The sequence below is a fragment of the Macaca thibetana genome, chromosome 11 (assembly GCF_024542745.1).
Source record: "Macaca thibetana thibetana isolate TM-01 chromosome 11, ASM2454274v1, whole genome shotgun sequence".
Classification (NCBI taxonomy): Eukaryota; Metazoa; Chordata; class Mammalia; order Primates; family Cercopithecidae; genus Macaca; species Macaca thibetana.
This window is the reverse complement of record NC_065588.1, coordinates 1,088,371-1,105,805: the sequence shown is the minus strand read 5'-3', so window position 1 is coordinate 1,105,805 and position 17,435 is coordinate 1,088,371. Positions and strand designations below refer to the sequence as shown.

General features: G+C 42.1%; 1 protein-coding gene across 15 annotated transcripts in view; it reads right to left on the bottom strand.

The window, feature by feature from the left end:
• ERC1 (ELKS/RAB6-interacting/CAST family member 1) overlaps positions 1 to 17,435 on the bottom strand; it is a 534,923-nt gene that overhangs the window by 426,446 nt on the left and 91,042 nt on the right. For all 15 annotated transcript variants that reach the window (XM_050747035.1, XM_050747039.1, XM_050747032.1 and 12 more), the window contains one exon: positions 14,529 to 14,945. In XM_050747035.1, the coding sequence (XP_050602992.1) occupies positions 14,529 to 14,945 (417 nt within the window). The remainder of the gene's footprint in view (positions 1 to 14,528; positions 14,946 to 17,435) is intronic.

Genomic DNA, 17,435 nt, shown 5'->3' with positions numbered 1-17,435 from the left:
TAGCTCGTCAGCACTTACCACATTGTGTTAGCAATAATTTTTCTTCTCTAACATACCATACTGGGAACTCTTTAAGGATAGAAACCGTCTTCTATATTCCTCAGGCACTGTCTGATATGTAAGCAGTCATTAAAAATTACTTCTCCTATCTGTTCCTCTTCTGTTAGATGAAGGAATGAATGATAAATGAATGAATGATCAGCCAGTTTCTATCCTCACCTCTCTACTGAACCACATGCTCTAAAATAGCAAATAAAAAACCACCTTGTTTCTAAACCTAATAGCTATTGTCAGTTCACCTTCTTTGCAAACTCTAGCTGGTACCGGAAAAAAAAAAAAAAAAAATTAACCACAGAGTTAAAGAAGGAACGTCTGTCTTTAAAGTTTTCAAGTGGCTTCCATTAAAGAATTATCCTAGCTCTAAATTCTTATTCTCCACTCTTTTCCTTTCCTACCTGCAGACATTTTCTAAATTCCTGTCCTCGGAACATCTGGATTCTATAGCCTGAATCCAAAGCCTTCGCTAATCCACAGAGCAACTTTATGTGAATTTTAAAAAAAGGAACCTTCTTGGGTAGATGCGACATCACCACGAAGCACAGGCTGAATTTTAGGGGAAGCTCTTGTTTGTGAACAACCCACACAAATAACCATCCAAAAGAGCCCTTCCCTAATCCTGTGGTTTCAACTATTACCTTTTCACATATACCCCACAAAATCTATTTCATCTATTTATCTTGCACTGTGGCAGGCATCCATCACTCTTCCCTGCCGTGTGATAGCTGACCTCCTTAGTCTGTGTGGGAACTCCACATTTTAAGGCAAAGTCTACCTCCCACAACAGAAACTGAAAATGCCACATACTTGCTGCCCAGCCTTTCTTGTAATTAAAGCCCAGCTACGTGACCTAATCACCTCAATCAGACTCATTCATCATGTACTTTAAAACAGACTCTTGTGACATGAAGAAGCCGGGACGTGAATATTTACAGACAATTCCAGCAATGGGTGGCAGAGGCAGCAGCCCCCTCAGGCTTCCGGACACACCAACAGCGGGGGCTCCAGCGGTGGTGAGCAGTGTTAGTGATGACAGCGTAACACACTAACATGCCTGTGCCACGCAGCACTGTCATCACTAAACCAACAGAGGAGTAGGATTGATTCGAGGCATTATTCTTGTCTACATAACTTCTGAGCCCGGTCCTAGTCCTCCCAGAGGCTCTGGGACCTATGTATTTATCCCATTGGTGTACTCCAGGAACAATGCTTTGGAGATATAATAATGAGAAATAACATATTTGGTCTCTTTTATCGTGGAACCTTTAATAGGAAAAATAGAGTTTAATCAAATAATCATCGGCATAATTCATCAGGGTCACTGACGACCTCCACATTGCCAGCACCCACGATGTATCCTTAGTCACTGTGCCTGATCTATTAGCAGCGTTTTACACAACCGCTCAGTGCCTCTTCCTTATTCTACTCTCTTCCCTTGGCTTTCAAGATAGGGCACTCTAAGCTTTCCTCCTATCTTACTGGTTCTTTTTCTTCCCAACTCCTCAGGAGTGTCCCAAGCGCCCGTTCTTTATAGTCTTCTCTTCTCCACCTACACTCATTCCCTTGGTATTCACCGTTCAGTATCATGCACATACTGAAAACTCCCAAGTGTTTACTTCCTACTGAAATCCACACTTGTATGTACCTTTGCTGTACTGGCATATCGACTATCTGCCCCACTGTTAACATCGACAAGTGACCTCCTGGCCTTCCCCTCTCAACTTGCTTCACTCATTGTGCCTTGATTCATGGTATGCATCCAGCCAGTTGTTCAAGCCAAAACCATAGGAGTCTCTTTTTTTCTTACGCCTATATCCAACTCATCAGGAAATCCTGCTCTTCCCATTTTCAAAATATATCCTGAAAATTACCACCTCCACCATCACACTGCCACCATTATCTTTCGCCTGGATTACACCAACAGTCTCCCAAATCTATCTCACCATTCAAAATAGAGCATCCAGAGTGATCTTTTTAAAACAGAAGTCAAAACATGCTTGCAATTATCAAAAGCTTCTCGTTTTACTCACAGTAAAAGTCACAGTCCTTATGCTGACCTAGAAGGCTCTACGTGATCCGGCCCTGTTACCTCTCTGGCCTCATCTCTTATATTCCTCTCTCTCATCCATTTGGCTCCAGCCAGACTCACCTCTTTGCTTTTCCTCAACATGTCAGTCACCCTCTTGACTTAAGGCCTTTGCACTCATTGCTCCCTTTCACAGGCTCTCTCCTTCCCTTAACTGTTGAAGTCTGTTCAAAAGTCAAAGTCTCGGCTGGGCACAATGGTGCACGCCTGTAATCCCAGCACTTTGGGAGGCTGAGGCGGGTGGATCATGAGGTCAGGAGTTCGAGACCAGCCTGGCCAACACGGTAAAACCTTATCTCTACTAAAAATACAAAAAAAATTAGCTGGGCCTGGTGGTGCACACCTGTAATCCCAGCTACTGGGGAGGCTGAGGCAGGAGAATGGCTTGAACCCAGGAGGTGGAGGTTGCAATGAGCCGAGATGGTGCCACTGCAGTCCAGCCTTGGTGACAGAGCAAGACTGTCTAAAAAAAAAAAAAAAGTCAAAGTCTCAAGCAGGCTCATTCTTATTACTCCATTTTAAATTACGATTTGACTCTAATATATACTCCCAATCTCCCTAACCAAGATCTACTTTTTTCTTGGTATTTGTAACTGTTTATTAGCATATTCCTTTTTTATATTTACTGTTTGTCTCTCCTATCCCAGGGATTTTTCTTTTTTATTCTCTGATATATATGAGCACCCAGAACAATACGTAGTGCAATGATAGTACTCAAATATTTGTCAAATGAAGACAATAATTTTTAAGTAACTGTATAATATGTAAAAAGTGTTATAATGAAAATATCCACAATACTATAAAAGCGTAATCAGGAGATCCTGATGTAGTCTTGGGATCTTGTAAAGTGTCCTAAGGAACACCTGAGAGCTGGAGGATGAACAGGAGTTAGAGTGGGCAAAGTACAACCATAAAAAGGGAGGGGAAGATGATCTCACAGGTATGTTTTCGGCGAACCAAAATGCAGAGAATGACACGCGGGAGTTAAGAATCTGAAATTGCCCTGCACACTGCCCACACACCACTGCCCACACACCACTGGAAAGCCTTTGTGAACTCCAAGGTGTTCAAACACCCACCCTGAAGACCGCTGGTCCACACCGAAGACCGCTGGTCCACACCGAAGCCCGCTGGTCCACACCGAAGACCGCTGGTCCACCCTGAAGACCGCCGGTCCACACCGAAGACCGCTGGTCCACCCTGAAGCCCGCTGGTCCACCCTGAAGGCCGCTGGTCCATCCTGAAGACCGCTGGTCCACACCGAAGACCGCCGGTCCACCCTGAAGACCGCTGGTCCACACCGAAGCCCGCCGGTCCACACCGAAGCCCGCCGGTCCACACCGAAGCCCGCTGGTCCACACCTGCTGTCTCTTCCTCCTCCTCTCCCTCTCCCATTCACTTTTTATTTTAATTAATTTTAAAATATTTCAGACATACAAGATCCCTTTTACCTCATAAAAGCAGCCTAATCTGGCTTCTTTCTCTACCCCTCCATTGAAACAACTCATCAAGACCACCAACAAATTCTACGTTACCAACTCGAATGAACACATTTCTGTCCTCATCTTCCTGGAACTCTCAGAAGCACTCAAAGCAACGGCCCAACCGCTCCTAGACACTCTTCTCTTGAAAGACTATTATGACATCACACTCTCCTGTTTTTAGTTCTTTCTCTCCAATTACACTTTCTCTGTTTCCTTCACAGGTTCATCCTTCTAAATTAGACCTCCAGGTCTAAATTAGACCAGTGACCAGGTGATCAGTTCTAACCTTTTTCTCTTTTCCATCTAAACTCTCTAATCTACAACATGGTTTAAAACACAATGGAAATGCTGATGAATTTCTAGGCCTGCCCTCTGCTCTGATTTCAGGACTCATACATCCAACTGCCCACTTGGCATCTCTAGTTAGATGTCTAATAGGCAACTCACACTTATTTTATCCGAAAAAAATTCCTGATTTCCTCTTCAATCTCACCCATCATCTGGTGACTCTATGAGAGACAGGTCTTCTCTGTCTCATTAAATGGCACTGCCATTCCAGTGGCCCAAGCCAAACACCAGAGCTCTCCTTTTACTCCTCCTGATCTTCACGTCCCACAACCAAGTCAACAGCAGGTCCTAATTGTTCTAGTGCGAAAGTATTTCTTGAGTCTAACCATTTCACCCCATTTCCAGTCTAGCTTGCAACAGCCTCTAGTTAGCTTTTTTCCACCTCCTTTGTCTATTTTCAAGAGAGCACCAGGGTGATCTTGATAATACATCCACAAATCATGGCAGTAATCTGTTTTAAATCTTTCAATAAATTATACTTCTCACTTTGACCATCATGTGAGACTGGCCCTCCTGTCGTAAACTATTATAAAATTAAACAAGATGCATGAAATAACTGTTTTCAGACCCTGGATAACAAGCAGTACAGGACTATGATCCTTGAGAGAAAATGAACAAGGTGATGGCCCAGATATGTCTAGTATGTGACGTAGGGAGGGGAAGCTCAAACGAAGAACAGTAGTCTTGCAAAGCTCCCAAGACAGTTGAATGAGTAAGGTTCCCATTAATCTGTGAAAATCTGCAGAGCAAAACACCAGAGGTCTGGGCACCATGGCTCATGCCTGTAATCCTAGCACTTTGGGAGGCCAAGGTGGGCAGATCACTTGAGGTCAGGAGTTCAAGACCAGCCTGGCAAACAGGCAAAACCCTGTCTCTACCAAAAATACAAAAGTGAGCTGAGCACAGTGGTGGGCACCTGCAATCCCGGCTACTCGGGAGGCTGAGGAGGGATAATTGCTTGAACCTGCGGGGCAGAGGCTGCAGTGAGCCGAGATCCTGACACTGCACTCCAGCCCGGGCAACAGAGTGAGACTCTGTTTCAAAAAAAAAAAATTAAAAACAAAACAGAGAAGGATGCTCACCAGAAAAGCTGCAGTGTCCCACCTGACAAAGGTCCCCTTGAGTCTTTGGCCAAACACTAAGGCGTGCATGTACAGGGCAAGCCTCCACAAGGTAAAATCAAGAGCTACTGGGGAAAGAGCAACTATCAGAGAGCCATGAGTTGAGCAACTGCCTGAACTCTCATAGGGCTGGGAAAAATTCAAGTTCCAAATAGTGGGAAGAACAGCAGAGGCATTTAGTAGAGACACTAAAAGGTCAAGCCTTAGGAGTAGTGCTAATGTAGCCTAGAGAAAAGGCTATTCTAAACCAGCCCTAACAGAGTTTAAAAGCAAGTCTTGAAAGGATCAAGTTAATCCCCAAGTAAATTAACTCTTGCTAGACAAAACAACCCTTCATTAAGGAAGATACCAAAATCCAGATACTCATTCGCCTTGTGTCCATAATGTCCATCATACAACACATTCTATACACACAAAGCAGGCAAAAGGGCCTATAACCAGGAATCCAGTCACTCCCCGGAAATCAACACGGATGTTACAGAGATGACGGAGTCCAGTCACTCCCCTGAAACCAACACGGATGTTACAGAGATGACGGAATCCAGTCACTCCCCTGAAACCAACACGGATGTTACAGAGACGACGGAATCGAGTCACTCCCCTGAAACCAACACGGATGGTACAGAGATGACGGAATCCAGTCACTCCCCTGAAACCAACACGGATGTTACAGAGACGACGGAATCCAGTCACTCCCCTGAAACCAACACGGATGTTACAGAGACGACGGAATCGAGTCACTCCCCTGAAATCAACACGGATGGTACAGAGATGACGGAATCCAGTCACTCCCCTGAAACCAACACGGATGGTACAGAGATGACGGAATCCAGTCACTCCCCTGAAACCAACACGGATGGTACAGAGATGACGGAAGCAAGTCACTCCCCTGAAACCAACACGGATGGTACAGAGATGACGGAATCGAGTCACTCCCCTGAAACCAACACGGATGGTACAGAGATGACGGAATCCAGTCACTCCCCTGAAACCAACACGGATGGTACAGAGATGATGGAATCCAGTCACTCCCCTGAAACCAACACGGATGTTACAGAGATGACGGAAGCAAGTCACTCCCCTGAAACCAACACGGATGTTACAAGATGACGGAATCGAGTCACTCCCCTGAAACCAACACGGATGGTACAAAGATGACGGAATCCAGTCACTCCCCTGAAATCAACACGGATGGTACAGAGATGACGGAATCCAGTCACTCCCCTGAAACCAACACGGATGTTACAGAGATGACGGAAGCAAGTCACTCCCCTGAAACCAACACGGATGTTACAAGATGACGGAATCGAGTCACTCCCCTGAAACCAACACGGATGGTACAAAGATGACGGAATCGAGTCACTCCACTGAAACAAACACGGATGTTACAAGATGACGGAATCAAGTCACTCCACTGAAACAAACACGGATGTTACAGAGATGACGGAAGCAAGTCACTCCCCTGAAACCAACACGGATGTTACAGAAATGACGGAAGCAAGTCACTCCCCTGAAACCAACACGGATGGTACAGAGATGACGGAATCAAGTCACTCCCCTGAAATCAACACGGATGTTACAGAGATGACGGAATCAAGTCACTCCCCTGAAACCAACACGGATGTTACAGAGATGACGGAAGCAAGTCACTCCCCTGAAACCAACACGGATGGTACAGAGATGACAGAATCAAGTCACTGCACTGAAATCAACACGGATGGTACAGAGATGACGGAATTGTCATTCCAGCTAATAAGCCAAGAAATGCTCGAACTGCATGACAGAAAAAAGGAGGAATTAAGGGCAACTCTGTAGTTAACAGATTTGAAGCATCTTTTTGAAACACAGACAAAGCCGTAATTCTTAGGGATGATACCTGGGAATATTAATTTAACATATAACACAATATAACAATACCATAATATTAAGGAGTAGATGTGATAAATACAGTAAAAAGCAAAGGCATGATAACTACAAAATCCAGAATACCGGTCACTTTTAGAGGAGACGGAGAGTTCTGACCGGGCTGTTTCACCTACGGGACTTTTGGGTGGATGTGGAAGTTCTGTTGCTAGGTGGTGGTTATGAGGGTGCTTACTTTATAATTTACACTTATCGATACGCCTGTTTTCTTCTATTTTCTACATGTATTCTATATTGTATCCAAAAATAGTTTTTAAAATCTCTTAAAATTATTTGTGTTCTTCCATCCCAACACCTAACACATTAATTAGTTTAAGCCATAATAATCTCTGGCCTGCCTTAAAACGACAAACTCATCGGCCTCCTCCCAGTTTTTCAGTTTGTCCACGTTGAATCTGTTCTGCACACTACAAGGTGATCGATTGGGCACACAGTAGACATTTAATAGTATTTGTTCAATCAATGAGTGTCAAACTTTAAACTGAGTAAAAATAAAATGAACTCTGCTAACTGTAAACAATCTTCATCTATTAACAAAATTTTATAACTTCACAACATTTGTATTTGGTATTTCTATATCTACTTGAAAATATTAAAACTGCATTTTTAAAAAATAACACACAATTTCCATTTTCAACTTATTTCATCTGATTTCTCCTTGTTAGCATTACCTAATTCCAAATGGGTAACTCCAAACCGATTCACTTTAAGGTGAAACTGTTGTCATTTCGTTTTTACACCCCAGCAAGCACACACGCAACACAGAACAAGAAGCCCTGACTGGGTGTGTGGCTCCTGCCTGTCATCCAAACACTCTGGGAAGCCAAGGCAGGCAGATCACTCGAGCTCAGGAGTTCGAGACCAGCCTGGGCAACATGGTGAAACCCCGTCTCTACGAAACATACGTAAATTTAGCTGGGTGTGGTGGTGCTCATGTGCAGTCCCAGCTACTTGCGGGGGCTGAGGCAGGACTGCTTGAGCCTGGGAGGCGGAGGCTACAGTGAGCCAAGATCACGCCACTGCACTCTAGGTGACAAAGTCAGACCCTGTCTCAAAAAAAAAAAAAATCCTTCCCTGCATACAATAAAGACTTGGGGTGTATTTTAAACCATTCATTAGGCATAAAGCTTTTCTACAAAGACATTTTAAAACTCATTGCTCAAAACAAAATCCCATTCGGAAGGCTGCACCTTCCAGGTCACTATGAACACATCTTCCAGTCAGTGAGCTGATAAGCTCCCCCTTCCCACCAAGCACATCAAGCCCATGCCTTCTGCACTGTCAATAAAGAGAGAAGACTGGAAATAGAAGTACTATTCAAAGGAGTGTAAGAAGTAGAATACGCTATTTGGTCACTTTATTTCACTCCTTTTGGGCTGAACATTTTCATTCGAAAAAATTAGAGGTAGAATTATCTGAATCTTGTTATACTCTGTCTTTTTTTGTCTTAGTCCATTTAATGTTGCTATAATATACTTTCAACTGTGGTAGACAATAGGAAATATGTTTTCTCTCATTAATTAACTAAAGAATAATGACTAATTTATAGTTAGAAAATAAACAAGTTAGAAACACATTTTGGTTTTTTATTTTTTGGTGCAGTGGCATGATCTCGGCTCACTGCAACCTCCGCCTCCCAGGTTCAAGCGATTCTCCTGCCTCAGCCTCCCGAGTAGCTAGGACCACAGGCATGCACCACTACGCCTGGCTAATTTTTGTATTTTTAGTAAAGACGGTGTTTCAGCATGTTGGCCAGGCTGATCTTGAACTCCTGACCTCAAGTGATCTGCCTGCCTCAACCTCCCAAAGTCCTGGGATTACAGGCATGAGCCATCACACCTGAGAAACAAAATGTACTAATTCTCCTTTTCCCTAGTTGTTTCTTTGTAAAAGTAAGTCAACTTTTACTTGCACACCTGAGAGAAAGTAGTATATGTGACTAAAAAGTAAAACTTATGTCTGAAAATTTTTTTTCAAGTTTCAAATCTTAGCCCTCAGCACCCCTGGTTCAAGGGTAGAAGCTCCACGTTGTTCGTGAAGTACCTTCACAGATTCAATCCTCCACACAAGTTCTGAATTTATCATACTCACAACACAGTGGAGACAGAAATAAAAAGGCAGGCAGGGTAAATGGAAAGAACTGTCATCACTTTTTCGTATCTTAACTTGCCCAGTGTCACGCACCATTGTACCTGAACCCATTACCATCTCTGGTAAATAGCACTGTGCTGAGAAAATGTCACCTTGTCAAAATGGAAATGAAGGACAAATGATGTAATTTAAAAAGGAGAGGAAGGGCCAGGCACGGTGGCCTAGCATTTGGGAAGCCAAGACCAGCAGATCACTTGCAATCAGGAGTTCAAGACCAGCCTGGCCACACAGTGAAACCCCATTTCTACTAAAAATACAAAATTAGCCAGGCGTGCAGTCACATGTCTGTAATCCCAACTTCTTGGGAGGCTGAGGCAGGAGAATCACTTGAACCCAGGAGGGGCACGTTGTAGTGAGCCGAGATCGCACCACTGCACTCCAGTCTAGGTGGTAAGAGTGAGATTCCATTGCAAAAAAAAAAAAAAAAAAAAAGGAGAGGAGGAATAACTTAAATAAATAAGGTATGCAATTGTTGTCATTTTCCAAAATTGCTACAAATGAAAAACTAAGAATTTATTTTTCTTTTCTGGATGGGTGTGGTGGCTCATGCCTGTTGTCCCAGCACTTTGGGAGACCAAGCCGGGAGGATCACTTGAGGTCAGGAGTTTGAGACCAGCCTGGCCTACATGGTGAAATCTCAATTCTACTAAAAATGCAAAAATTAGCCGGGCATGGTGGCAGGCACCTGTAGTTCCAGCTACTCAGGAGGCTGAGGCAGAAGAATTGCTTGAACCCGGGAGGCGGAGGTCGCAGTGAGCCAAGATCGCACCACTGCACTCCAGCCTGGGCGACAGAGCCAGACTCCGTCTCCAAAACAAAAAAAAATTTCTTTTTAAATTCCTATTCGTTTTCTAGTTTTTCTGTGTGTGTGTGTGTGTGTGTGTGTATATATAAAGTATATCTTTATAGAAAAATATATAATACATATTTATATATCTTAAATATAATTTTTATTGTAAATAAAAAATTTTATCTTTGTACATATTTATTATAAATACATGTAAACATATGTTTCTTTTCTCCAGTCTCCTCTGCTTATACCTTCTAACTGCCAGTAATACAGACAAGCAGTCCTCAGATATGCTAGTTAGATTCAGAATTCCCTAGCCTAGTACATATTCAAATATTAGCACTTTTAACCTCAAAGATTTTTGCAAACCTAACATGATAGCAGTTGTACTAACACGGTATGTTGATTAAAATAGAGACAAAAAACTAGTAGGCTGCAATAATGTTTTAAAACAAAGTTGTATTTAATAATCACAATAGCATCTACCAGCATTAAATAAGTAGGAGCACATACTGAAATATATTTAGTTGGCCTATAGACAATGTTTGGTATGCATATGGATTGAAGACCCAAAATATCCACAGAGGATACCATAGCAGGTACCCTCTGCTAGCGAACTGTAAACCAAAGTTGGGGCCTCAAATGTTGGTGTATTAACAGAATCACCTGTCAAGCCCCCCGCACTGACCAAGTCTTGCCTGTAATTCAGCATTTGTCCAATAGATGTCCCCACTCTTCTATCAATCAAATGAAAGGAGCTACAGCAAAATACAAAATCTAAGAATAAATAGTCACACAAAAATGTGATTTGAGTATAAACAGAAAATACAATGCTTAATTGAAATCTTTTTATCTTTCGGCTTTTTGGAGGGAGAATTATTTACCTCCTAGCTACAAAATCATGTTCATAAAGAAAATGTAAAACGAATTACAAATGCCATTTTAATACTATCTTATTTCATCAAATCTAAGATGCCACTGATTATAAGACACACCACTGTTTAAGTGCTGAAAAGAAATAGTGGAAATGCCTCCAAATAAATCATGACACAAAACTTTATCATTTAGGGGTTTTCTGTCGGTTGGTTTGTTTCTGAGGCAGAGCGTTGCCCAGGCTGGAGTGCAATGGTGCAATCCTGGCTCCCTGCAACCTCCGCCTCCTGGGTTGAAGCTGATTCTTATGTGTCAGCCTCCCACAGAGCTGGGACTACAGGTGTGCACCACCACACTCTGTAAAATTTTTGTATTTTTAGTAGAGACAGGGTTTTGCCATATTGCCCAGGCTGGTCTTGAACTCCTGGCCTCAGGCAATCCACCCGCCTTGGCCTCCCAAAGTGCTGGGATTATAGGCGTGATCCCAGTGCACCCGCTCTAGAATTTTTACTTAATACTGATTGCAAGAGTTAGTTTTTTTAAACTTATTTAACCAGAGTTTAATCACATATCACCATAAACTGTTTTGATAACTGTTCCCATACCCAGTAATTTTGTTTCAATGCTGATTTACAGAATATTTATGCAGAAACACTGAACAACAAAGTTAACGTGGAAAATACCAACAATGCTCACACCTCAGCTGAAATGATGACAAAATGAATGGACACGATTATGTTTGTGAATACACAGGCAAATAAATATACTAGGACTGCTGCTTTGCTGATAGAGAGACTGTTAACATGACACCCAGTGTTAACACTTAACTCAATTTCATTGTTAAAACAGGGAAAGCTGTGACCTTTAGAACTGATTAAATGAGTGCCAGACATGGTGGCTCACACCTATAATCCCAGCACTTTGGGAGGCCGAGGTGGGGGGATCACAAGGTCAAGAGTTCCGAGACCAGCATGACCAACATGGCGAAACCTCCTCTCTACTAAAAATACAAAAATTAGCCAGGCATGGTGGTAGGTGCTTGTAATCCCAGCTACTCGGGAGGCTGAGGCAGGAGAATCACTTGAACCCAGGAGGCGGAGGTTGCAGTGAGCCAAGATTGTGCCACTGCACTCCAGCCTGGGTGACAGAGCAAGACTCCGTCTCAGAAAAAAAAAAAAAGAATTGATTAAATGCCAGTTTTTTTTAAAAGATGGACAATAATTCAATAACTAATGAAATTTTTGGATATCCTAACATTGCCAGCCCATAATTCTCTGTGCTTCTTGATATGCTAGTGATATTCTGTATATCTCCAGCAATCATTTCAAGTCCCCATTCCCCTAACCTAGATCACAGCAGTTAAATTCCTTACTATACTCCCTTGCTCACTCTTCTCTCCTTCCTCCTTTATTCTCAGCACAACCAGAGTAAATCTTAAAAGCTAAATCAGATTGTGTCACTCCCTTGATTCAACAGTGGAATGGTTTTCTCTCCCATTTTGAGTAAGATTGTTGCATTATCCGCAAGGATCATAAAGGCAGGTACTTTTTCTCAAAGACGGCATGGATTTGTTTGCTGCTATATCCTTAGTGCTGTGCACATGGTTGGTGTCCAATAAATATGTGACGAGTGAATCTGACTCTGGCTACCTCTCCAATTTCGCATCTCATTAAGTCTTCCCCTTATACAGTATATTCTGGCCCTCCGGCCTCCCTCCTGTTTCCTCAAAATTCCTTCCTGTGAGGTCTTTAAAACTGTTCATGCTTCTTCATGAAATGATTTTACTTGGCAAAGCTGGCTTCTTCTCTTCAGATCTCCACTGAAAGGGCACCTCCTAAAGGACACTTACCCTGTTATAAAATCCCCTTCCCAATTAGCACTCCACTCAGAAAGTCTTACTGAACAGTGCTGATGCACAGTATTCCATCCTTGTAAAAGAAAAAAAGAAACAGAAATAATGAAGGAATGTATAAATAATAAAAATGGGGCTGGGTGCAGTAGCTTATGACTGTAATCCCAGCACTCTGGGAGGCAGAGGCAGGTGGATCACCTGAGGTCAGGAGTTCGAGACCAGCCTGCCCAACATGGTGAAACCCCGTCTCTACTAAAAATACAAAAATTAGCTTGTGCACACCTGTTGTCCCAGCTACTTGGGAAGCTGAGGCAGGAGAACAGTTTGAACCCAGGAGCCAAGATCGCACCACTGCACTCCAGCCTGGGACAGAGCAAAACTCTGTCTCTAATAATAATAACAATAACAATAATAATAATGGGCCAGGCATGGGCATATTGCCTGTAATCTCAGCACTTTCAGAAGCCAAAGAGGGAGGACTGCTTGAGGCCAGGAGTTCAAGACCAGCCTAGGCAACATAGGGAGACTCTATCTCTACAAAATATTTTTTTTAATTTAAAAATTAACAATGCATGGTGGCATGCACCTGTAGACCTACCTACTAGGGAGGCTAAGGCAGAGGGCTCACCTAAGCCCAGGATTTCAAGGCTGCAGTGAGCCATGATCATGCCACTGCACTCCAGCCTGAGTGACAGAGTGAGACCCTGTCTCTAAAAATAAAAATAAAAATTTAAAATTAAAAAAAATGACTGGGAGCATATACATAACAAAAATTAATAATTATTACTAAGTAACAATACCTTGGGTTATAAGTTTTTGTTCATCTATTTCCTAATTTTACTACAATGGATTTCCAGTGTATTAACATTATGTTTTTAAAACACAATGATGTTCTACTTCAAAAATAAAAATGCCCTCACTGTAAATACAGATTTCAGACTTTTTACAAAAGAAAAATTATAGAACAACCTACAAATTTAGAAGTATTTTTTTAAATTATTATTTTGCTGCTTTGGGAATATGTCATTTTTTAAACCTCCTCCCTCACATTTCATTTAAAAAGGAATTATTCATACTTATACTAACAGAGATTGGGGATTTATTTTCCCCTGTCCAAAAGTGAAAAATATCTGAAATCCAACCATATATAGAAAAGTTATTATGGCTATTAATTTTTTAATTCAATATAAGATGATTTCTTCCTTTATGCCTCCTGAAAATGATACATTATTTAGAAAAGTAAAAAATTATCAGTAGTCACCGAGGTAGGTTAAAAATAAGTAACACTGTGTCTCTACATCACTCTCTCCAGCTATGCCTCCATGGCAGCCAACGATTTTTATCACGTATCTTTTACAGCAAGGCAACAGTTTCCATGGAAACCACAGGGCAAATATCCATTACTGCTGCCAAGGACTTTTATGAGCACACATAAGCTGAGATAACCGCTTACTCTCTTTTATTAATATTTTTAAATGGTTAGCTACTCTAGATTCTGGTTTTGTTGTGTTTGTTGTCTCTATGAACAGATCTAGAGATGAGTGAAAAATCAAGTAATTTTTGTACCCCTTTAGCAACAAATGAACTCTCAAAATCAGGGGAGCAAGAGAGAAAAGACCCAGAAAGTCACTGAGCCAGCATACATGCCTGACAATGTCATCCCATTTGCCCTTACAACAGGGCAAATCACAACAGAAATCAGTGACGCACTTAAATACAAAAGATGAAATTCTCTTCCACTAGCACAGCAAAGCACATAGATTTATTGGGGCCAAGATGCTGATTAATCAGGGAAAAAAAAAGATAATCAATAAATCATAAAACTAAAAAAGTAGCCACATACCTCTCTCAACATATTGTTCTCTTTCTCCTTCTGCTCCAAAAGGCTTTCTAGGTGATGAACGTGCATCTCTGCCTCTGCCAGTCGTCTTGTTCTCTCATGGTCTTCCTCGGTAGCCTTGGCAGAAAGTCCTTTGCTCTGCAACATTTCCAGAAGCTTCTTAATGGATTCATCCCGAGCGTTTAGGGTCTGCTTTTGAGTCTCTATACGCAGCTCCATTTCCTCCAATGTCTTTCGAAGAAGAAATAGCTCTTTGGCCTGCCGCTCATGCTCAGCATGAAGCCTCTGAAAGTTCTCCTCTGTCAGCTCTGCTACACAAGGTTCGCCAGTCCTACTGCTACTATCTTGCTGAAACAGCTGATTCAGGTCCCTCTGGATCCGTAATTCATCCTGGAGAGCCTGGATCGTCATCTGCATGTGCTAGAACCAAGACAAAAAGAAAACCCCAAATCAGCTTTCCTCCTCAAGTAGCAAATCAGAGCAGCCTGCAGGAATCAAAAATAGCTACAAGAAATCTGCATCTAGCAAATTAGGATTCACCTTATTCTGTTTCACAGGTCCTTAAAAAATAATTGAGATAATATGGAAAATGTCAGTAATTTAACTTCAGTTTATTCCCGACAGGAAACGAAATAAGTATGGCACTCCTCACTTTGCATAAACTATAATAAAGACACTGTTCAAAATTAATAGAAGGTATTACACAGAAACTAAAGTTGAGGGAATATGGGAAATGGGAAATCTACAGGAATATGAATACATTCATTCAAAAAATTTCATCAAAACAGCCGGGCGTGGTGGCTCATGCCTGTAATTCCAGCACACTGGGAGGCCAAGGCGGGCGAATCAGCTGAGGTCAGGAGTTTCAAGACCAGCCCGACCAACATGATGAAACCCTGTCTCTACTAAAATACAAAAGTTAGCCGGGCGTGGTGGCATACGCCTGTAATCCCAGCTACTCGAGAGGCCGAGACAGGAGAATTCCTTGAACCTGAGAGGTGGCGGTTACAGTGAGCCAAGATCGCACCATTGCACTCCAGCCCAGGAAACAAGAGTGAAACTCTGTCTTTAAAAAAAAAATTTTTTTTTTCATTAAAAAATACAAAGGATGGCCAGGCGCGAGGGCTCACACCTGTAATCCCAGCACTTTGGGAGGCCAAGGCAGGTGGATCACCAGGCCTGACCAAGACCAGCCTGGCCAACATGATAAAACCCCATCTCTACTAAAAATACAAAAATTGGCCAGGTACGGTAGCTCACGCCTATAATCCTGGCAGTTTGGGAGGCCGAGTCGGGCACATCACAAGGTCCGAAGTTCAAGACCAGCCGGGCCAACATGGTGAAACCCTGTCTCTACTAAAAATATAAAAATTAGCCAGGTGTGGTGGCACAAATCTGTAATCCCAGCTACTCGGGAGGCTGAGGCAGGAGAATTGCTTGAACTGGGAGGTGGAGTTTGCAGTGAGCCAAGATCACACCACTGCACTCCAGTCTGGGTCACAGAGCAAGCTCCGTGTCAAACAAACAAACAAACAAACAAAACCAAAGGACAGCGAAACATAAAATGACTTTTAAGTATTATAAACATTAAATAATAAATATTAACATTTAACAAGTAATCTGTATATGCCAGATTGTGCCACACATTTTTTATGTTATTTCATCTTCATTATGACACACGGACTTTTTTTTAATTTTATTGTAGTAAAAATCCTTAACATGACATCTACTCTCCTAACAACTTTGAAGTGTACAATACATTATTGCTGACTACAGGTACAATGTTGTACATCAAATCTCGAGAGCTTATTCATCTTAACCAAAAGTTTATATTCCTGTTGATTAGTAACTCTCCATTTCCCCCACCCCAGCAACTACCATTACACTCTTTGATTCTGTGAATTTGACTATTTTAGATACCCAACACATGTACTATTATTTAATTTTATAGACGAGGGCACGAGGTTAGAGAGGTTTAAGCACTTGTCCAAGATCACAGAGTAAGTGATAGAGCTGGCATTCAAAGCAATCCTTGCAGCCCACTAAATCTAGAACCAAGAAAAAAAGAAAACTCCAAATCAGCTTTCCTCCTCTAGTAGCAAAAACAGAGCAGATTGCAGAAATCAAAACTAGTAATACCTAAAGATAATAATATAGCAAAGTTTTTTTTAATTAGAATATGCAAAGCTTTTTATACAGGAGATGATAACAACATGGGTGACTAATTAAATAAAGGTATTAATGCAGATAAACTACTAAAAATGTTTGAGAGGGCATATCTTTAGCTTGTGTCCCTAAAGAAGGTATATGAACCTTTAATCTGAATGGATACGTAAAGTCCAGTACATTATACAATGAATTCCAAAAGGCTATTACATCAAAAATCTTATTTTTAGGAATAAAGAAGCAACAATAAAAGATCATTCCCTTGCCGGCTGGCCGGGCGCGGTGGCTCAAGCCTGTAATCCCAGCACTTTGGGAGGCCGAGGCGGGCGGATCACAAGGTCAGGAGATTGAGACCACAGTGAAACCCCGTCTCTACTAAAAATACAAAAAATTAGCCGGGCGCGGTGGCGGGCGCCTGTAGTCCCAGCTACTGGGGAGGCTGAGGCAGGAGAATGGCGGGAACCCGGGAGGCGGAGCTTGCAGTGAGCCGAGATCGCGCCACTGCACTCCAGCCTGGGTGACAGAGCGAGACTCCGTCTCAAAAAAAAAAAAAAAAAAAAAAAAAAAAGATCATTCCCTGATTCAAGGTCTAGCAGTGTACCACACTGGGAAGAACACTAAACTGTGATGAGAAAACAAGAGTTTTAGTTCTGGCTCTCACACTGACTAGTTACGACATTCAGACATGTCACCATCTTTCTGGGTTTCAGATTCCTCACACTTTAAATGAGGGTATAAATATCT